The 23,245-nt window shown below is 40.9% G+C and overlaps 1 protein-coding gene across 2 annotated transcripts in view; it reads left to right on the top strand.

Moving 5' to 3' along the window:
• Positions 1 to 3,762: 3,762 nt before the first annotated feature.
• MYO5B (myosin VB) overlaps positions 3,763 to 23,245 on the top strand; it is a 565,409-nt gene continuing 545,926 nt past the window's right edge. The window contains exon 1 of one of the 2 annotated variants that reach the window (XM_069104353.1): positions 3,763 to 4,212. In XM_069104353.1, the coding sequence (XP_068960454.1) occupies positions 4,186 to 4,212 (27 nt within the window). In that variant the 5' untranslated portion in view covers positions 3,763 to 4,185. The remainder of the gene's footprint in view (positions 4,213 to 23,245) is intronic. The other variant, XM_069104327.1, reaches the window with a different exon arrangement.

The following is a 23,245-nucleotide window of genomic DNA, read 5'->3' on the forward strand; positions in this document are numbered from 1 at the left end:
AAAAACAAAACCCCAAACCATTTTATTAAATGATTACTGTGCTCCAGATATTGTACTAAGGCTGGGGATACAAAGAAAATTTAAAAATTTACAGTTCCTTCCCTCAAGGAACTTACAATTTAAGAGGGGAGAAAGCATGCAATAATTAGATACAAGATATGTACTGATTAGATGGGAGAAGACCAATAGCTGAGGGGACTTCGGAAGAATCAAATATCCAATTTGATTTAATTCAGAAAACATTTATTAAAACCTCTTATGTAAAGTGCTGTGCTAGGCTCCAAAGACAAAAATAATGTAGTCCTTGTCCTCAGGCTCCTCTAAATTGACACAGAATGCACATGAATTGGTGAATGGAAGACACTTTGAAAATGAAGATATCACCACTGTTGTGGGATGGTGGGAATAAAAGGAAATCCTTGCAGAGTTGACACCTGAGCTGAGCCCTTATGGATTCTAGTGGAAGGCACTAAGGGGCCATTCTCTCTAAACCTGGTGGTGTAGTTGGACGAAGAGCTTGTGGGAATGCTTAAAGACAAGGGACTAAGAAAGGCGGGTTTCATTCAGTTCATCAGGAATGACAAATTAGTTAAGGGGAGTAATGTAAAACAAGGTTGGAAAAGTGGATGTGAGCCAGTTTATGCAAGACCTTAAATTCTAAAGACTGAGAAGTATCTATCCTAGTGCTATAATCTACATTCTACCTCGTTGGACTACTAGCTGTTCCTTGATTTCCGTCTCCAAGAATCTGTGCAAGCTCTCCCCCCAAACCTGAAATTTAACTTCCTCCTTACCTTTGCCAGCTGAAATCCTCTTTCTTTAAGATTAAGACCTGCTACCAACTTGTCTGTGAAGCCTTCCCTTATCTCTCCAGCTGAAATCGATCTCTCCTCAAATTTTCTAAGAGTACTTTGTCTATGGATCTCTTCCTTGCTTTTATTGCATTCTACCTTTTCTATTATTTATTTGCAAATATGTTGTATCCTCCTTATTACTGTGTAAACTCCTCGAGGGTAGGTATTTCTTTCCCCCCACCTTCTATCTTTGGCTGTTATAAACATTTAATAAGTGTTTTAAAAACTGGACTGAATCCATTGTGCTGGCAGGAAGGCATATCAGGATGGTGGAGAAAAGGCACAGTGGTGGGTTAATAAGAGAGTGGGAGATCATTTTCACAGAACAACAAATGGTCAAGTTTAACTGGAGAGTCGAGTGAGGCATCTGGTCTGGTGTGGTGTACCCACTGGACACTCAATAAATGATGACTGAATAGGTGATTGTCAATGACAAATCTCAGGACTTCCATGTGACCATTTTCCTCTATGCTATGACAATTCTTAGAATTATTTATCCAGCTCCAATCTCTCCTGACCACCACTTTTGAATCTTTAGCTATCTAATGAATATTTTGAACTGGATGTTCCACAGGTATATCCAACTCAACATATCCAAATCTAAGTTCACTATCTTTCTCCCTAAGCTTTCCCCTCTTCCTAACTTCCTATTGCTTCCCAGCCACCCACACTCAGAGCTAGGTATCATGCTTGATTCCTCACTCTTTCTTCCCCCCTTCCCCTCCATATCCAATCACTTAGTTTCCAGTTCCTGTCAATTCTACTTTCATACCATCTCTGTTACCTCCTCCTTCCCCCTAATGACACCTCCAGTCTGCCACAGGCCCTCACCACCTCAGGCCAGGATGATTTCAGTATCTTTCTGGTCTGTAGTCTCTCCCCACTCCTCTCAGCTGTTAAACTGATCTTAAAACTCAGGTCTTATCATATTGCCCCTCTAATACAAAAACTCCAATGGCTCCCCAGTACCTCCAGAACAAATATAATACTGTTTGGTTTTTAAATCCCTCTTACTTTTCCAGTCTTCTTACCTTATTCCCATCACATATTCCCAGTCCAGTGATACTGGCCTCCTTCCTGTTCCTCCCACAAGATGCTACATCAACCAATTCCATGTATTTGCACTGTCTGTTCTTCACGCTTTGGAATTCTCTCCCTACTCATCTCTCTCTTAGCTTCCTTCAGGTCTCATGTTAGAAATAACTTTCAGCAAGAAGTCTTTCCCTGTCCCCCTTAGTGACGGTGCTTTCCCCTTGGCTTTATCTCCTCTTTATCCTACCTATATCTTACTTAAATATAGTTGTTTGCATACTATCTCCCCTGTTAGACTGGATGCCTTGAAAGCAGGAACTGCTTTTGCCTTCTTTTTGAATGTTCAGTGCTTAGAAGTGTCTAGCACATAGTAGACACTAAATAAGCACTCGTTCATGTTTTGCCTTATTTTAGTGGGTGACCAGAAGTGTGTGTCATTTCAGATTTAAGTTTTGCTGTGAAGTGAAGAAAATAGACAAGTCTCTTCATAGAAGGCTTCCTTATGAGCTTAGGGCCTGGGACCCTGACTGATTGAGGGAAGATTGCAGTGTTCACATCATGGTGGCTATATGAAATTTTGAGCAGAGAACTCTGTGTTCCTGTCATCCCTCTTTCCCTTCCTTATTTCTCCCCTTTCTCCTCGCTCCATCCCAGCTGCCACCCATCTAACTTCTTACAATTTTGTGTCTAATTTAGGAGCATATTTTACTTAGTATCAAAGCAGCCTGAGCTAGAATGAACCTTAGATACCAGCTACTCTAATCCCCTTGTTTTGTAGATGAGGAAATGCTGAGAGCAGCTGACTTGTCCAAGGTCATACAGGTAGAAAATAGAAAATCAGAGTTTCAAACCCAGGTTCTCTGCATTCAAATTTAGTGCTTTTCCTACTCTAACGATTTGCTTCGGGGCACTAGAGGGTGAAGCTGTTAAAGGCAGTCAAGTGCCATTGACAAAGGAGAAGGAAATGTTGTGGAAGTCAACCCAGTGGGATCAAGGAGGGGTGGGAACAGGGAAAAAATGTATAGATAAAGAAGAATATCGGAATATTTTTCTGCATAAATTATTCATTTGGAGTGACTGTGGTGCTGCTCCATAGAAATGGAAAGCCCTTTATTATATAGTATCTCTCTCTATCATCTCTGTCATCATAATGACATTGGTTTACAGGTCTCCCCAACATTTGTTACAGGCTTACCAGTGACATCAGTATTTTACTGTACAGCTACTCTGATTTCAGTGAAGATGACGGGACCCTAGGTGTCCAAATCAATGTAATAATAAATTATTACAAAACTAAAATCTACTATTTCCGAATAGTAGTTTTGTTTTTATAGCCCCCCCCCTTACTTTTCTTGTCTTCTTACCTTTCTCCCCTCTATTTACTCCCAATCCAGCGAAAGTGGTCTCACTAGGTTCCTCGAATAAAACAGGTAAATTATGACCCTGTCGTCACCAAGGGTTGCAGGAGACTTGCTGGCCCTTTCCCCCCACTCCCTTTCTTTCCTTCATTTACTCTGAATTTTTCTTCTCTTTTTCATATGCTTAGCTCCGCAAGCGATACTCAAGGCTTACAGGGTTACCAAGCTTGAGTGTGTGTGTGTGTGTGTGTGTGTGTCTGTGTTTACACACACGATGCACCTGTCTTTACCGATGTCCGGTGGGCTTTTGTCCCCAGGACCAGCAGGGGGCGGTCCGAGATTGGTTCCACGCGTGCCTTCCACCCTCCCGCCCCGCGGGACTCACCCAGCTCTGAGCTGAGGATTCCCCGGTAACGGCCGCTGCGTTCTCAGACCGGCCGGGGGGTGGGAGGAGCCGTCCCGCCCCCAGCCCAAGTCCTGGGCACCTGCCGCGCTCGGAAGGCGCCGGGGACGCACGGAGCGCCCAGCTCTGACGCTCTCCTGCCAGCACCTCCTCCCCATACCTGAGCGGGGAGCGGCGGAGCTAAGCTGCCTCCTCCTCCTCCGGTTCCTCCTCCTCCTCCTCCTCCTCCTCCTCCGCCGCCGCCGCCGCCGTCCTTCCCAGCTTTGGTCCTAACTCCAAGCTGGCTGCCGCCCGAGTAAAGGTCGCTCTGGAGGAGAGAGGAGCCGGGAAGCGGAGCCTGGAGTGAACAGGGAAGGGAAAGTGAGGGCGATAAAAGAAGGAAAAACTCTTTGCAAGCGCAGGAAGATGGCGCCACACGGCCGGCGGCTGGTGTGAGAGCCACCGGGGCAGCGAGCCGGGGATTGACCCGGAGAGAGGGCTCGGATAGGGCTGAGCTTCCAGACGCGCCGCTGGGCTCGTGTGCGGCGCCTGCGGGGTCATGTCGGTCTGCGAGCTGTACAGCCAGGTGAGTGTGGCCGCCCTGGGTAGCTTGGCTCCTGAAGGGGAATGTGTGTGCAGGGGAGGAAAATCAGGAAAAACGAGCCTGGGGCTTGGAAGAGGGTGAAGGCGCACATCTGGAACGCGTTACGGAGAGTCGGGGCTGGCGAGGCGTGCGTGTGCAGTCAGGGAAGGCTTCTTCTCCCCGGCTCCCTGTGTCGGGGGTGAGGCGGTGGGCATGGAAGATAGTGCCTCTCTCGGTCTTAACTCGGTCTCAACTCCTCTACCCGGAACTTCGCGGCTGGGGACAAAGTTTGGTTGTTGCCACTTGGGAAGCGCTACACCTGTCCCGGCCCTCCAGCCCCTCCCAGTACTGCCAGCTTTTTGCCAGCTAGCTCCGAAGTTCCTCTTTGCTCGCGTCTCTTGGTCTTCCCAATTCGGCCCACTGGGTGCAGAGCTTTCCGATACTTTCCCGGTTCCTCACTAGTCTTTTCCTATTTTTCCACTGCCTTCTTCGGCCTCCCTCAGTCTCCAGCAGCCTCCCTTTCACTCTAACTCCACCGGCCTTTGCCTCTTACTTTGCCATCCATTCACTGGCCCTCCCCTGCCTCTAGCCTCCTTAACTAGAGCGGTCTCACTTGGTTTTGTTTTCTTACTAAGGCGAAACTCCTTCGGTAGTGGGCTGTCACTCTCCCGGGTTTCGGGCTCGCGAGTCTGCCGCCTCCTCCCCCTATCAAGACCCACCCCTGGTGCACTGCAGCTTGGGGCTCCCTGGCCAGCTCCGGGACGATCCCGCCGGGTCCTTACTTCGATCAAAGACATCTCTCTTCTCATAAATTAATCTTCGGAATTCGGGAGGGGCAAGGGAGATAAAGGGGGAACGTGGCACAAAGAGAGAGGAAAACGGGGCGATGGGAAAAGACTGGCACCGGGTATTAGAAGGCTCTGAGAAAGAAAAGGAGTTGCATTTGAAAAATTGGTCAGGGCGTGGGAGAGGCAGGAGAGGAGAGGTTTTTAAAAAATTATTATTATTATAATTTCCTTGCGGAAGTGTGCGGTTCGTTATATTGTTGGGGGGAAGGTTTTGAGGGAATGTTGAGCTCGGTCGATGGGGATCTACAAGAAGGATCAAAGATTTCAGCCCCACTGTGTGGCCCCATCTCGCCGGTTAGAACCCAGGATGGGAAAGATCCGAACAGGTGCATTCCCAAAGCTGAAGCGCCCACAGTTTCAATGCAGTTGCGGTGGTCAAAGTTAGGGACCTGCTAACCACCCCTTCACCTAGCACTCACTGAAAGGCTTCCGCTGCCAAAGATGACACAGTCCAACTTTGTTCTAGCGTCCAAACCCAGAGGAAGGTGCCCTGAAATGAGTTACTTTGATCTTTTTTTTTTTAACCCATCCAAAGTACTAGTCTTTTCTCCTCTCTATTCGTTTTCTTTCTTATTTGGAAATGTTTACCGTCCCTTACTTCCGCTACCTCATCTCGGTTTGGAGAGGGGTGTGTGTGTTGTGTGTGTGTCCATCCGTGTGTCTAAGACTTGGGTCCTGGCACTGTTTGGAGAGGGGTGTGTGTGTTGTGTGTGTGTGTGTGTGTGTGTGTGTGTGTACGCGCGCGCGCGCGCGCGTGTGTGTGTCCCTAAGACGTGGGTGCTGGCACTTAATACGGTTTATAAATCAACCACGGAGAAATAGGCTGGTAGTGGGAGGAAAGGAAATTTCTCCTCGTCAATGCCCTCTTCATTACCTCAACATCTTTATTTTTTGTTAAGTTAAATCGTTAAGGGAAGAAGGGGAAAAAGGAATGAAGCCTCACTGCTGGCGTGGGAAAGGAGATACATCCATCCAATAATTTTTCTCTTTTTCCAAGGAAACTGGATCCCACGTGGATGGGTGGAAAGGGAGCTTTTTACATTCTCTCCTTCCTGAGGAGGAGAAAACGGGTTAGAATGAATAAAAGGATTGTTTAGTTTCCGCGGTGGGGAGCGGCTCGAGCCTCCGGCCTTTGCTCTGGAAGAACTCTTGAGGGTCGCCTGGGCACCAACTGGGTTAAAGAGAAGGACCTAGCTACTCTTGGCGACTGTGAGAGCCAGCTAGTTATATCTCTGGCCCTAGCCCCAGATTTGAAAAAGCCACTGACTGCCAGGTTTACCCTTACAGGGGGTGGAGCTAAATGGCTTTCCGAGCAGGAACGTCCAATTCTTTTGCTGATGCAATGAAACCTCTTGCACTGGGAATAATATTGGAAGGCCTGTGTGACACCAGAGACTGAATTATAGTGTAGGGTGGTTTTTTTTTCTTAATTTAAAGAAATATTGTTTTTGAGCTTAGTGCAGTAAGCTTAAGTAAAGGCTTAAGCATCCCTTATCAAAAATCTAATTTAAGTGCAGTAAATACCAAAACCGAAGATACAATTTGTTCAGCAGAATGAGCTATATTATTATGTGATGCAGGTAGGTAATTCATTGCAACCTGTGTAAAGCCCAGAAGTCTCAGCTGATCCTTCCTTATCTATTGATTCCTTTCCTCCCTTGTAGAAACACCCCAAATTCTCATTCTTGAAAAATAAGAACAATCCTCAGGAGATATTCCATCCTCTGAAGTTATCCTGCCTTTTCTCAGCTAGACTTCTAGAAAAATTTGTCTTACACTTCCTGCTTTCTGTTTCTTTTCCTTTCACTTACTTCTCAACTCTTTGTTAATCTGGCTTCCGATCAAATCACTCAACTAAAACTTCTTTCACCCACTCCCTGTACAACTTGATCCCAACCTATGTTCAAGCTTTAATGCACTTTTACCCACACATCCATCCAAATTGCCCCTCTTACCTATTACAAGGTATTCCATCTCCCCTATCTCTCTACACTGTCTATTTTTCCCCCCTCTCTCCTCATCTCTGGGTTCTTCCCTTCAAAGATCAGATCAAATCCACATGAAATCTTTTCTGATCCTTTAGTTGGTAATGACTATTTTCCCTCTCCCAATATTCTTGTGTCTTTCATAATATTTTATATGAATGCATGTATGCATCCATGTATGTATGTATCTGTCTGTCTGTCTATCTATCTATCTATCTGTCTGTCTACATGCTGTCTTTCCTGGCTAGGCCAAACACTAGTCCATTAGGCCAGGGATAATTTCATTTTTGTGATATTATGTATGTGTTGTCTCCCCTGCTAGAATGTGAGCTCTTTGAGATCTTTTGCATGACTTTTGCATCCCCAGGTATTAGCACAGTGAGTTGAGTCTAGTGATCAGTTAATAAATGCCCCATTAGTTAATTTTTTTTTGTCTCTGTCCTGGGTATCTAGAATAGCACCTGGCCTATAGGAGGTACTTAATAAATGTGTCTTGATCAATCATAGGCCTATTCTATTATAAACTTCAAAATCCTTTAGGATAAAACAATAAATTGATGGTTCTACAAACTGCAGGCTGGTTGAAAGAATCCTTTAATTACTTGAGAAGGCTGGATTTTGGATGGAGGTCTTCATTCAGACAGACATAAGACCCTTAAAGTTTATAGAGGAAGAAATTATTTAAAATTTCATTTTCAATAACAATTGAGTATATTGTCAAAACTCCTACATAATCTGCATCAGTAAGGTTCCAGTGCACTTTTTCATGAGTTTTAAAGGATCCAATGAAACTATGATCATCAGGAAAAAAGTTAAAAAACAAATTAACAAAAGAAAAACATACCCAAGACATTCAAAGTATTTTAACTGGTTTGAGATTGTGATAATTAGATTTAAGAGAGACTCTTCCTCATCCTTATATACATTGTTAATATTTTCCCTCATTTATTTTTAAGTAGTTTTGCAGCAGTTTTTTTAAAAATAACATCATTTTATATAAATACTGATGGCTCTGGCTTTGAAATTTGATGTGCTTAGAGTCCTAACTGCTAATTTTGGGTATTAGGTCCACAGCCCCTAGAAAAATTATCATTCACTTTGGTGAGTTCAGTACCCGTACTTTATAGCCATATGACCTCATGTGGTTACTTCTTTATCTTACCATTTTCCCTTGCCTATTTGGGTTCTTCCTATCTCTGTGTGAGTTATATAATGTGCAGAATATTCTTATCTAGTGCATTCATTCAGATTAATTTTGTATAGTTTCTCATGGAAGTGGTTTGTTGAGGGGCAGTGGGGTGCTGGTAGAGAGAAGTCTTTATCTGGAGCCAGGAAAGTGCATGTGTTCAAATCCTGACTCAGTTGTATGACGTTGAGTGAGTCACAACTTTTTGTGCCTCAGCTTCTTTATCTGAAAAAAAAAGGGGGGGATAAGTAAGAAGAACTTGGCAATACTTGTCTCTCATCGTTGTTAGAAAACTACTTTGGAAACCTTAGTGTCACATATAAATGTCAGTTGTAGTTCATTTCAGTGATTTGTTAAAATAGCCAGTGTTCAATTTTATTTTTAGCTACACTGGATCTTGATGCAAACTTTAATGTATTATGCATAATGGAAACAATTATCTGCTAGATGTCAAAAGAATTGCAGAGTTAGATTTATTAGAAGATTCAAACAGTCTTCCTAATGGAGATGTCAAGAAACTCCTTACTATAATGTCAGTTTCTTCAGAACATACTTGGAAAAAGTTTTTGATTGGTATGAGAAGCATTTAAAATTTTTTTGGAAGGCTTAAGCATCCCTTATCAAAAACAAATACTTCGAACTAAGATTCCTGTTTGATATTGTATATGGAATATTGCCTGCATGGGCCAGCCCTTTTTCCTTCTTTCTATTTTTCTCTCTCCTAAACTTCCATCTCTCTTTAGTTTTCTATCCTTTATTCTCTCCTTTCTTTTTGTTCTTTATATTATTTAAAACAAGAGGCACATCTGCCACCTCTAATTGCTTTGCTTTTTTGAAGTAGTTTTCAGTCTTTACCACACATTCAATCATTGCCTCTGTGCAATTTATGGATGCATCTCCTCAAAAAAATTAAAATGACCAAAAGCTTGATTTCTTGGAAGAATTCGCTTTCTCAGTAGAGAAGTGTTTCAGAGCAGGAAGGAGGAATATAAACTGCTAGATACTTCCAGGGTGAGGTCAAGGTGAGTCAATCTCATGCAAGACAGGTTGGGAAACTGCTGGGTTTGGTCTCAGTAAGTGAAAAGAATGTAGCAAATGTTTGCTTCTAGCCCACCTAGCGAAATAGAATCAGATTAATTTGATTTGTACAGGACCTAGCACTGAGCCTGGTGCATGTGGATGCATAGTAAACACCATTTTGATTATGGTGATTGCAGAAAATATTCTGCCTTGAAAATATAAATTATGCAAACTGGCTTGAAGGCTGAATATAGTTCTTTCTTATAGAGAGAGACAGGATACCTTTGCCCAAAGTATTCTTTGCCATTCTGTAAAGATCAATTCAAATGCTGTTCCCCTGCCTCTTGGTAATGAATGTCACTTGCTGAGCATTGTGATTCACTTTTTCCACAGCACTTATCACCAAAGGGAGTGTGTGTGTGTGTGTGTGTGTGTGTGTGTACATGTGTACTTGAGTTCCCACTGGCACCCATGCTTTATCCCCCAACTAGTCTAGGTTCAATGAGGGCAAGAACGACATTTTATCCAAGTGTTGTGTTTCCCTTTCTGCTTACCTAACATAGGACTCTTCAAACAGTATAGCTTAATAAAAGCTTGATGAATAAATGAATGAATGTATAGTAGATGCTAAATAAATTCTTGCTGGTTGAGCGATGACAGATTTGAAGCCTGAGGTCTAAATAGAAATGAGTAAAATATCAACAGTCCCTCATATTATTCCTTCTAGGAACCATTATTTCAGCAACCAGTTTCCTTAAAGACCCTTTCCACATTTTCCTTTTGTTCATGTGCTACTAATATCTTATTTCATTCATTAGCGGCAGGAGATCTGACCTTTAAAAGGCTGTTTAGCAGTTCAAGGTCAAATTGCAATCTGATCATGTTATTGTGTTTCATATTTCTTATGATAAAGATGATGACATTCCACATGTAATATAGGAGGAAGGCCAGGTAACTTATAAGTGGTGATTCCAAATGGAATTTCTAACATTTAGAAGGCTTTCATATTTATTGCCCTCTCTAGATTTGTTCATTCTTCTGCCTTGTGTGGTTCCGTGCAGGCTGCATAGATTGTAATGTAGCAAGTCAAGCTGATGGCTCTCTAGACATATATAATACTGTGTTTTTATCATTATAAGTATCATGTAAAATATTGTGAAATAAACCTTTTTGAATTTGAAACTAGAGGTTGTTAAAGGTTTTACAACATTATGTATTCCTGAAAACTATGTTTTGAAGCAGAGGGCAAAGTGGACTGACCACACAAGCATTCACAATGGGGTTTGTCTGCTCAAACTTATTTTCTGTCATGGCTGAGACTGTTGAATCAGTTGAGGAAGAAGGCCAGGAGTCAGATGTGTTAAATATTGCTGAATGAACATAGGACTGAGAAAAACAGGGCCTTTCAGTATTCCACATTTTGGGGAAAAAAAGTTATTCGACTAAAAAGTTAGAAGTGGTACTGAAAAAGCATTCAGGACCGAGGTCTGTGCCTCTTGTAGAGGAAAGTGCTTCTTTTCAAAACTCCCCAAAATGATTGTTAAGATCATTTTTTCAGTGTTTTATGAAAATTTAACCCAGTCAGTCATCTGGGGGATATTTGTTCAGTTTCATATAATTTGACCTTCTCAGTAGAATATGTAACTTGATGTTCTCATGAAATGATCATATTTGGTAGAGTTAGAAACATGATGACCTGGAAATATGAAAATGGGTTAAAACTCTTCCCCTCCCCCTCGGTTTCTTCCCCTGGGTCTTCATATAGCTAAATCTTACCAAAAGAAAAGTAACAGAAAAAGCATGCCCAACTAAGATTGCATTGTTCTCTTTGGATGGACAGAGAATTAGACATGGCCTCTATGTGGAAACCATAAGGAATAAGTTAAATGCTGTGAATGATTCCGTCTCTCTCTTCCTAGAAAAGTATTTTATGTTTTCTTTAGGCTTAAATTCAGCTGTCTGAGTTGTCCTTATCTTGGTCCAGTTTAATATTGGTAAAACTGCCTTTCATTTGACTCTGTGGGCTGCCCCCAATGAGAATAATGAAGCTTACACTTCTGAGCTACAAGTCAATGGATTATAACACCCCTCTTAAAATTTATTCACTGGCTCGTAAATTGTTATTACTCTTCTTTGAAAGATGCTAACGGTGGACTGTGGACACCAGCAGACTCTTCTCTTGTTTGCTAAGGCTTTCACTGGAGTGAGTGATCAGGCATGTCATAAAAAGATATTTAATGATTTTCTGAGGAAGCTTTTGCCATTATGAAAACTCAAAGTACTCTTGCACAGAATCTTAAACAGAATGATAAGGCCCAGGCTGCCTTCTGTACATAATCCAAGTGGTGGAATCTTTTATCTCTAAAGCCCTAAATGTTTTGGTCCCACTGGCCTCAAGAGCAGCCTGAGAAAAACAGTTGTAAGTAGGCTTCAACAAGTAAAACCATGGGAAAAACCTTGTTTTTGCTATTTTCATTTACTTTATAGTTGGTGTAGCGTAATGTGTGTGTGTGTGTGTGTGTGTAATAAATGACTGGGAAAGGAATAGGGATTAGACCTGCAATTTCATTCCTATAGGTCTTAACAATGCAGGTCAGTGTCTTCTCTTCGACCAAAAGACTAACAGTTGCCTAGTTCACTCAAGGAGAGATTGAATGACTTGCCTAAAGTCACACAGTATGTTTCAGAAGTGAGACTTTCACCCAGGCATTCTAATTCTGAGAGTAGCCCTCCATCCCCTAACCATGCTGTTTCAAAGATAGGTACATACATATTTTGAATCTGTAATTTAGTTGCTATAGAGAACTTCTGATGTGGGAATTGGCAACTGAAGTTTTAGAGAATTGGCTGGGGACCTTAAATGACTGACCATGGTTTGTCCATGATAAAAAAAAATGAATATAAGCTGCTAAATTATTTAGTGATCTCTCAGTTATCCTGTTTGTAGATTTGAAATCCTGATACAGCTTTCTGTTGTTGTCTGGCATTACTTCTACCGTCCAAAAGTTGTACTATACAATGCAAGTCAGTTTAATTTATATTATTCTTAGGTCATAATGAGAACCCATATGGGGGAATTATCTGCCAGTTTGGTTTATCAGTATTATCACTATCCCTTTCTTTTGTTTAGATAAAATGTGAACCCACTGGGCTTTGTATCTGAATCCCCTTTTGCTAGTTAGTGACCTTCAGATCTAATGTTTGAAGGTTTTGAGGTGTGACACCTTCTCGGTAACATTTTCTTCTAGTTGATTGTCATGTTAATGGGATTTAAGATCTTCCCCACCCATTAATAGGTCTCACTGTGGAGCCCATTAAGGGAAGCTTGTTTAGGGGAGGCTTGCTTGTAGGAAGGCTTTCCCACCTTTCGTTCATTTCTAATTAGGCACTGAGTCTGGAGGGTTGTGATGCCTTGTGGCTCTAACAAAGGGTATATATACTCTGAGGTTCTCATTTTGTTTTGAGGCTCACTCGTTGGAAGAGTTGTTCTTGTCATTTGACCAGATGAGACTCTGGGTAGCCATTGAGGAGCCCCCTGGCTTTGTAAAATCCAAATGTCGGTGCTTCTCTCTCTGTTAACTATGATCTGACAGTTGGATCTGTCTGTTGATCTGTGCCAGTTTCTCATAGAGTTAGAAGTCCTGTTGGATGGTCTTTATTTCTCTGCTTGTATTTTCTCTCTTTGTTTGGATTTTCTTTGAAGTTCAGGATGCTGATTTTTCCCCTGAACTAATAAATGTAACTAAAAAAGACTGTTGACCCCTTGGACAGCTCTCTTTCCTAGTAAAGCCGATCTAAGGACCTGTTCTAGCAGCCATCCTGGGTATGCCAGTATGGTTGCTGTTACACTGATCTGGCAAAAGTTTTGGTTTAAAGGTACCCAGTGGGAAATTCATCTGTTTCCTCTGGCATTTGTCTGAATGTATGGAAAATAGGGTCCTGTGTTAGGAGATAATTAAATGTTGTTTTTCTTTTTTATAACTATGCCCAAAGGCTGAGCACTAGGTATGACTTTTAGAACCGTAGCAAAGTAGCATTGGTTTATAATTCGTAGCTGTAATAACTAATATGGATGTTTCAATCCTTCTTGAATATTTACTATGTCTCATACATGTGATTTTTTTGAGTTAACTGGAATGCCTTCTTCTTTTGCTCTCTGCAGAGTGTTTGTATTAGTAATACTATCACCATATATTTTCCCTTATCCACTTCAGTACCTCCGGGAGCTGTGGTTTTGCCATTGTGAGTCCTTCTTCCCCAAACCATGTTTGTTTGTTCTGTCTTGACCCCCTTTGGGGTTTTCTTGGCAAAGATACTGGAATGGTTTTCCATTTCCGTCTCCAGCTCATTTTGCAGGTGAGGAAACTGATGCAAACAAGGTTAAGTGACTTGCCCAAGGTCATATAGCTAGTGAGTGTCTGAGACCCGATTTGGACTCAGGAAGATGAGTTTTTGTGACTCCAGGCCTGGCACTCTATCCATTGCTCCACCTATTTGCATCACTGAAGATATTACAATCCTTTTATTCCTTAGTATTATTATGGAAGCACTTGTCTTTAGGCTATTGAACTTGGTAATGACCCTCACAAAACTTAACCAGAGCTGACCTCTTAGAAAGTCCACTGACTTAGTCTTTCCCTGAAGCTAGTCTTTGAGGACCTTCTGGGCTTGTAGCAAATGATTTTCACCTGATACTCACTCCTCAACTGTCTTCAGTTCATTGTAGTGACTCTTAGAAATAAATGAAGGGAGGGAAGAATCACTTGCTCTGACCTTTTGTTCTGACTTCCTCTTTCTGCAAACTAAGAGTTTATTAAATCAGCCTTAAGAGGTGTTAGTACTTAAGGGTGGAGTAAATTGCCTTTTCCCCAGCTTCCCTTTTTTTTTTTTACCTATCTTTTTGATGTGCTAATGTCCTTTAATGAGGACTTTGCATCTATCTATATGATAAATAAAATACTTGATTCCTATAGAAACTAAGTCCTGCCCTATATGTGTATTATGTTTGCAACTATTATTTTTGTGTCCATACCTGGGTATATATACCCCAGGTATGGACACAAAAATAATAGTGATTGATATATATATATATATATGTAGGTAAAGATGATACATATAAGGTGATACTGGAACAGCTAGGTGGTACATTGGATAGCATGCCAGCCCTGAAGTCAAGAAGAGTCCTCTGAAAGAGCTCAAATTTGCCTCAGATACTTAATAGCTGTGTGACCCTGGGCAAGTCACTTCATTCTCTTTGCCTCAGTTTCCTCATTTGTCAAATGAGTTAAGAGAAGGAAATGGCAAACTACTCTAGTATCTCTGCCAAGAAAACCTCAAAAGGGGTCAGGAAGAGTTGGACATGACTGACACCATTGAACAGCAAGAAGGTGCTCCTAGAAAGTAATATACCTTTTTTCTTTTATGTACCTGAACTTGTATTCAAATGTATGTTGTCATCTTCAAATTGGTCACCTTTGGATGTTTAATACTGATTAAAACGGTATTGCTTAGACTATTCATTATCCCACCTATATATTTCACAAGATTCTCCCTTATATTCCTGTAACTTGGCATTTGCTAATAATAATGCCTTGGACTGGTTTCTAGTTGTGAGGATTCGGGTTTTGACCCTTGTTTCTTGCTCTCAGAATCTGACTGCCAAGTACAGGCCATAGTGAAGACCGTCTGATCTTTATTTCTCTCTGCTTCCCAGTCTGACCACATGTTACAGTCAGCTCCCTTGTAAAGAGAGGTGAATCTAAGGAACCTTTTAAAGAACATAATCTAATGCTTTCTACCTTTACTATTTTACCTCAACTTGAGGAACCTACCAATGTATTGTGACTCTATTTGGATTTAACTGTGATGTAGTGGATAGACTGCTAGACCTGGAGTCAGCAAGACCTGAATTTAAATTTGGCCTCAGGCACTATTTGTGTGACCCTGGACAAGTCACTTCTGTTTGCATCAGTTTCCTCAACTATAAAATGAAGATAATAATAACACCTACTTTCCAGGATTGTTGTGAGGATCGTATGAAATAATATTGTAAAGTGCTCAGCACAGTTCCTGGCACATAGTAGGGGTTTAATAAATGCTTGTTCTTTCCCTCCCTTTCTTCCTTCTTTCATTCCTTCTCTCTTTTCTTTTTTCCTTCCCTCCCTCACTTTTCTTTCTTCCAGTATTTAATTTCCTCAATCCTGTTACTTTTTTAAAAGTCTCAATCCCTGGTACTCAGCTCTAGTCTTTGACTATCACTGTTTAAAATGGTCCATTAGAAACTTTTAAAACATTGTTGCTTCATTGTTGCTCTTCTGCAAGTATTTCTTTTAGCCCCTTCACCTTGTCTCTTTAGCTTTCTCTACTTTCTTCTTTGCCTTCTATTCCTTGACCTTTAGTGACCCAGCTTTAGTTGAAAATACTCTTAATGTTTCAGGAAATCACCCATGCAGCTTGACACAAAATCTTGCATAACCAGACTGTTTCTGGTTAACAGTGTCTTATTAGGTAGGAGTTGCCCCAAACTAAGCCCTTTGGAGAATTCTGACTTAGAGAAAGATCTCAAGGATGGCTCCAAATCATTATCCCTCCTACTACATAAACCAGTTCAGGAAACTCAAACCACCTTTATACAATTACAATTGTTGTGTATGGCAATGAGAAACCTTTCAAACAGTTTTGAAACAGTCAATTTGGAGGTATCATTTATGTAGCTGCTTAGTAGCCAGTGAGCTTCTTCTCATTTGTTCATATCTGCTAAGGATATAGTAGTGAACATAGAATAAAAAGAAAATCTTGCCTTATGGCTGATATGATATTACCATTTATGTAGCCCTTTCAGGTTTATAGAATGCACCGAAGCAAAGTGGATAGAGCTCTGAGCCAGGAGGCAGGAAGAGCTGTGTTCAAATTTGGCCTCAGACATTTACTAGATGTGTGTGACCTTGGATAAGTTCCTTAACCTCTATTTGAATTAGTTTCCTCTTCTATAAAATGGGGATGACATCACCCACCTCAATGTGTTGTGAAGATCAATTGAGATATTACAAAAGTGCTTAGCCAAGTACCCAGCACTTGGTAACACTTAGCTGGTGGTGGTGGTAGTGGTATTAGTCTTTGCCTACACAGCTCACTGGTGGTACTTTTTTTTTTTTTTTGGCAGGGGGAAGGCAGGGCAATTGGGATTAAGTGACTTGCCCAAGGTCACATGGCTAGTAAGTGTTAAGTGTCTGAGGCTGAATTTGAACTCAGGTCCTCCTGACTCCAGGGCTGTTGCTCTGTTCACTGAGCCACCTAGCTGCCCCCAACTAGTGGTACTTTTGTGCTGAACTCTATGTTTCAAGGTTTTCCTGCTGGTTAGGTTTTTGGTTCTTAGGTTGACACTCCAAAAAATGGTTAATTCATTAATGGCATGAACTATACAGTTATAGAGGATGGTGAATGTTTGGACACATGCAGAAGGAATCCTCAACAAGAAACTCTGATTTCTTATAGTCCAAGACAGTGTAATATTAGTTAATGGGATTTAAGATCTTCCCCACCTCATGTGCAGCACATTAAAGGAAGCTTGTTTAGGGGAGGCTTGGTTGTGGAAGGTTTTTCACACCTTTAGCTAATTTCTAATTAAGTACTGAGTCATGAGGGTTGTGATGCCTTCTGGCTCTGAGGGGTGTGTGTGTGTGTGTGTGTGTGTGTGTGTGTGTGTGTGTGTGTGTGCGTGTGCTCGTGTGCGCGCGCGCGCACTCTGAGTTGGTATTTGCTTTGGGGGCTCTCTTATGAGAAGGATCTTGTGATTCCCTGATCGAGCTGAGTGGCCTCCCTGACTGCTCAGATGTAAAGGCTTTCTTGATTCAGGGATGTATGTAAAGTATATAGTTGATTCTGGCAGTCAGAGCCCCGTCTGTTGGTCTTTGTTTCTCTGCTTGTATTTTCTCTGAAGTTCAGGATGCTGACTTTTCTCCTGAACTAGTGAATGTAATTAAAAAAAAAAAAAACTTTGACCCCGTAAACAGCTCTCTTTACTAGCAAAGCAGATCTAAGTACCTGTGCTAGCAGCCATTCTGGGTATGCCAGTATGGTTGCTTCTATACATGGGAATGGGCTAGTTCTGATTCTGCTTCAGATTTTTTTTGGAGGGGGGAAGGCAAGGTAATTGGGGTTAAGCGATGTGTCCCAGGTCACACAGCTAGTGAGTGTATCAAGTGTCTGAAGCTGCATTTGAGCTCAGGTGCTCCTGACTTCAGGGCTGGTGTTCTATTCACTATACCATCTACCTGCCCCTCAGCTTCAGATTTGACACCTGGCTATCTTTTTTTTTCTTTTAAAAGCAATTGGGGTTAAGTAACTTGCTCAAGGTTACATGGCCAGTTATTTTTGTGTGGGTGTTAAGTATCTGAGCCCAGAACCGATGCCAGGTCTCCCAACTCTGGGGCCGGTACTCTTCCTCACTGTGCCACCTGGCCGCCCCTGACACCTGGCTATCTTTCTGATAATTTTCTTAGTCCTCAGTGATATTCAGTAGTGAATGTTTCAGGTCAGGGCCTCTGGTTTTTGTAATAGAGATGCCTTAGAACCCATACTCTCTAGAAAGGCTCATGTTTTGTAACCTTGACGTTTTTCTTTCACAGGCTCCAAAGCCCACATCAGGTGCTCAGTACAGTGCCTGGCAGTGCCCAGTAAATGTTTATTGATTGATTGGGGGGAGGGGGTGTCACTACACTTTGGTGGTGACTGCCTAGGATATTTAGCTTGGTAAGATGGCATTCAATCCTAGGAGCCACCATAATAGTCAGATAAATCTTGTTAATTTTCTAGCTCATGAGTACCCAAATGACTCCATCAGTGTCATCAGCATTTTAAACAGACAAAAGTGAGAATGAGAAGTTTAATATGTAAAAACTAGAACCTACAAAACAGATAAATTATTATTATTATTCACTTTAGAAGAGTACTCTTTGTTCTAAAAATTTATTGCAGAGCTCCTTTAAATAGCAAATTTCTAAAGTGTATCGAAAATAATATTTTATTTTAAATAGTTTCACTTTATCCAAAGCTTTCCAAAAGTTAAATGATCGACACGGCCTTCTCCTTCCTGGCTTCTTGCTCCCCTTCTCTCCACCCCAATCTTTAGTCTAAGCTTAGAGGTAACTATTTTATAAACTGGCTTGATTGTTCCTATTAGGCAAAAATTAGTCTACTTTAGGCCATTCTGTCTTGATACTATTTCTTGTTGACTTTATTTTCAATAATTATGTCACACAGAGGATTTTAGGGATTGCTTTAGTCATAACCACACTACCCCCTTAAATTTTTAAATGTGTATCTTTATTTTTCTATCATTTTCATTTTAAAATACATTCTTCCCTTACCATGGTATCTTGATGACTTATCTTAAAAAAATACTGAAAAAATAAGGCCAAGATGTAAACTTCCCATATACTGTTAAATGCTGTTTGTAAGGGTCTCACAGACTTAGATGTAATCACTTCAAATATAACTATGATCAGATACTCAACTGGCTCTTGGATTTTGTTGATATGAACATTCTTCTCACACATTGTACCTATCTATGGCTGCCTATTCTGTGATCCATGTATCTATCTTCTCCCATGGGTTTGTCAAAGAGGGACCATCCAATATACTAAGGTCTTTTTTTTTTTTCCATTTCTGTTTCTAGCAAGAGGCTGCCAGTGAATCATATGGAGTCTGCTGGTTATTCTTGATCTTTCGATCTTCTCTCATGACTTAACTCTTTTTTTGGTCATAGATCTTCTTGATTTCATCTTTTCTTCCAGTTCTTGAAAGTTTTCTTATTTATTATGTGCTATAACCTGCTTACACTCACCATGTGTCTTTCCGTTGTTCCTTGAGATTACTGTCAAGTAATTTTTTTATTCTTGGGAAACCGTAATGTCCCATGACTTGCAGTCATATAACAATGGCAAGTAGAATGAATATTGGTATTAAAAATAAGTGTTTTTTTGTTTGTTTCTGGGAGAAGGTTGAGGTCAGTAAAGGAACTCTAAAGTTGGCAGCTAGGTGGTGAAGTGGAAGACTCCTCTTCCTGAGTTCAAATCTGGCCTCAGACACATATTAACTGTGTGACTCTGGGCAAGTCACTTAACCTTGTCCACCTCAGTTTCCTCATCTGTAAAATGAACTGGAGAAGAAAAGGCAAGCCATTCTAGTAGCTTTACCACAAAAACCCTGAATCGGTCACAAAGAGTCCCACATGACTGAAAATAGCTGAACAACGACAATAGCAACAGCAACAGATTTTCCTTAATGTAACCCAGTCCTCCTTTCTTTTTGCCCTGTTTAATTCTAGACCCAACCTCTTCAATCATGCTGTTGGTTTAAATATATGTGCTGGTATGTATTCCTCTGGGTTACAAGCTCCTTGAGGGGAGGGACTGTCTCCAGTGCTTAGCACAAAGCCTGACACATTTTTCTTGTTAAGCTTTTTTCAATTGTGCCCAACTCTTCATGATTCCATTTGGGATTTTCTTGGCAGAGATACTAGAGCAATTTGCCATTTCCTTCTCCAGCCATTTTATAGATGAGGAAACTGAGGCAAACAGAGTTTAGTGACTTACCCAGGGTCTCACAACTAGTAAAGGTCTGGGGTAGATCTGAACTCAGAAAGATGAGTCTTCCTTACTCCAGGCCTAGCGTAGTAGGTGCTTAATAAATGTTTAGTTAGTGACTGCTAGATGAGACTTATAGGTTGAATATCTACATAGATGACATAATTTTGGTAATAGCCCAGGCTGCCATAATGCTTCAGATGAACAAAGTATTTTCTTCAGCACAGCCTTCTGAAATAGGTAGTATAAATATAGTTAGCCTTATGTTACAGATAGGTAACAGATTCGCAGCTGGAGTGGCTTGCCCAGGGTCACATAGCCAATAAGTGGTCCACTCCTCACTACACAGCATCAGGGAGCATCTCATAGGAAAAGTAAATCAGTAGTTTCTTCCCTTGGAATGATAAATGACAGCTATAAACTAGTACAACTATCTTACAGGCTAAAAAATTTTTTTAGTTGTTTAAATCTGTGCAGGTTTTAGAGAGGATAGCAGTATTGATTTTATGGATTGTAGTCAGATTGCTATTGCATTAATCTACTCTCACACTTAAAAAAAAAAAGGAACAAAGGATTTGCAAGAGTCAGGTTTTTTTTTTTAATAGGATTTCAACCACAGTTCATTCTTTGGAGACTTACTTAGTCCATTTTGGGTCATTTTGAGGTTTGTTAGGCCACATAGAGGTTGGAGGGGGTGGTGATAGAGAAGAAAATCAGTGGCTTTCAGAGACTTTTCTAAGCTGTGAAAACAGCAACATTCCCCGAAGTACTAGAAAATTTTGGGGTACCATATTCAGGTCTGCATATTGATAAAATGAAGCAAGGTCAGAGGAAAATGGCTTGTAGATTTCATGGCATTTTAGAATTAGGAGGGAACATGTTTGACAATCCTCTGGGTAATGAAATGGAACTTCACAGAGATGGAGTGATTGACCCAGAATTGCATAGCTGATGCATTAAGTGATTAATCTGAAAGTAGAACTCAGGGCTCTTGATTTCCAGGTCTTTGTCCTTGACTATTTATTTAAAATTATAGGCTCCTTGTAAGAGAGACTGGGCCACTCCTGCAAATTTTAATTTAAAACTGATGATCAGAGTCTGCCACAGAAAGTAACAATTTAAAGACTGGTTCAAAATGTTGTCCCTTCAATATTTATGGACATGATCAAATGTACTTAAATAATAATAAACTTAAGTTCTGTCTGTTTTCTAGAGCAGTACTGAAGACCACGAATTATGAGGAACTGTTGGTGGTGGTGACCACAGATGCTTAACCTGAAAATGAGGGGCTGAGAATAGAAGGGATAGCTTTCTTCCTTCTGGAGGGCTGTTAACTTATCCACTGTTGCTCTAGAGAGCTGCACTAGAACCAGGTTACAGGTAAACAGATTGTAACTAAATATATTGAAATTTCCAATATTAGAAGCTATCTAGTGTGGACAGCTCCCCACCACTGTCAAGCAGAAGATAGATGACCACGTGTTGGGATAGACATTTAGAACTGAAAAGGGATCTCTTAGAAGGAGAGGTATAGTGAGGAACTCAGTATCTTTATTTTGCAAAAAGCAGACTAAGTGGGAAAGAAAAATAAAACACAAAACAACAACAGCAAGAGACTCATATTTATATAGGAATTTAAGCTTTGCAAAGCATTTCCCTCCCCAAAACCTTACAATTCAGTTTTGGCCTGCAAGATCTGGGGAACCTTTTGCATCCTGAGCACAAATAATGAAGAGAAATAGATTAGGGAACTAAACCAAAGACAACTTAATTTAGACTCTCTCTCCCTCTCTCTCCCTCCCTCTCTCCCTCCCTTTTCCTCCCTCCCTCTCACTCTCTCCTTCCTTCCCTCTCTCTCTCTTTTTCTTCCTCCCTCCCACTCTCTCCTTCCCTGCCTCTCCTTTCCCCCCTGTCCTCTCTTCTTCCCCTGGTCATATGATACTGTGTGCTTACTATTGGTAACTCCTAGGAAAAAGCCATTGACATTTTTAACTAGGGTCCTCTCTGAGACTGGCACTGGTGAAATTCTGCAGATCGACAGCTCCCTAAACACATGATATGTGGTATCAGAGGGAAGACTTAAGTGCTAAAAATGTTTATAAATATACATGCTTGTAGATGTTGTACAGCTTAATTCCCCTACCACACCTTCCCCCTCAATCCCAGGGGCTTGTGTTTAGGAAAGAAGAGGATGCTTTTTGGGAACCATTATGGCTCATGTTTCACAGGAAGTTTTGCTTTTTGAGAGAGACAGGCATCTTCCTACTTTTTTTTCTTTGTCTCTATTGTGTTTGGACTCTATGATATTCATCATTATCCATCGTTTGGATAGGACTTTGTATTTTGTTTAGCATGCTTTCACATTCTTGTCATGTAGGCTTTTCACAACAGTTTGGTGAGCTGTCTATATTGACAAATAGTGATGTTTCCATCTGACAGAGAAGCCAACTGAGGCCCAAAGCTGCTTTTTTTAAAAAATATTTTATTTTTCCCCTGTTCCATGTAAAAGCAATTCTAACATTTCTTTTTAAAGCTCTTGAGTTTCAAATCCTTTCCCTCCCTGCCCCCATGGAGAAGGCAAGGTTATACATGTGTATAACATGCAAAACATTTCCATATTAGTCATGTTGTGAAAGAAAACATAACCTGACCCCCCAAAAAAACCCCTCATGAATGATAAAGAAAGTTAAAAAAAATATGTTTCAATCTATATTTTGGCACCATCAGTTCTTTCTCTGGGAATGGATAGCATTTTTTTTTCTTTTTGGAGGGGGGAAGGCAGGGCAATTGGGTTTAAATGACTTGCCCTAGATCACATGGCTAGTAAGTGTTAAGTGTCTGAGTCTGAATTTGAACTCAGGACCTCCTGACTCCAGGGCCAGTGCTCTATTCACTGTGCCACCTAGCCGCCCCTGGATAGCACTTTTCATAAGTCCTTCAGAATTGTCTCAGTCACAGTGTTGTCAGAGTATTGCTGAGAACAGTTAAGTCATTCACAGATGATCATCTTATAATATTGCTGTTACTTTGTACACAGTACATTTCACTTTGCATCAACACATGTAAGTCTTTCCAGGTTTTTCTGAAAGCATTCTGCTCATCATTTCTTATAGCACAATAGTATTCTATCATAATCACATACCACAGTTTGTTTAGCTGTTCTCCAATTTATGGGCATCCCCTCAATTTCTATTTATTTTGCCACCAGAAAAGAACTGCTATAAATACTTTTGTAGATATAGATTGTTTTCCTTTTTGTTCTGTCTCTTTTGGGATACAGACCTAGTAGTATTGCTAGGTCAAAGGGTATGCATAGTTTTATAACTCTTTGGGCATAGTTAGTTCCATATTGCTCTACAGAATGTTTGAATCAATTCACAACTCCACCTACAGTGAATCAGTGTCTCATTT

The sequence above is a fragment of the Petaurus breviceps genome, unplaced genomic scaffold (genome assembly GCF_028583685.1).
Source record: "Petaurus breviceps papuanus isolate PSGF00001 unplaced genomic scaffold, PetGlider_PUasm1.0 131, whole genome shotgun sequence".
Taxonomy (NCBI): domain Eukaryota; kingdom Metazoa; phylum Chordata; class Mammalia; order Diprotodontia; family Petauridae; genus Petaurus; species Petaurus breviceps.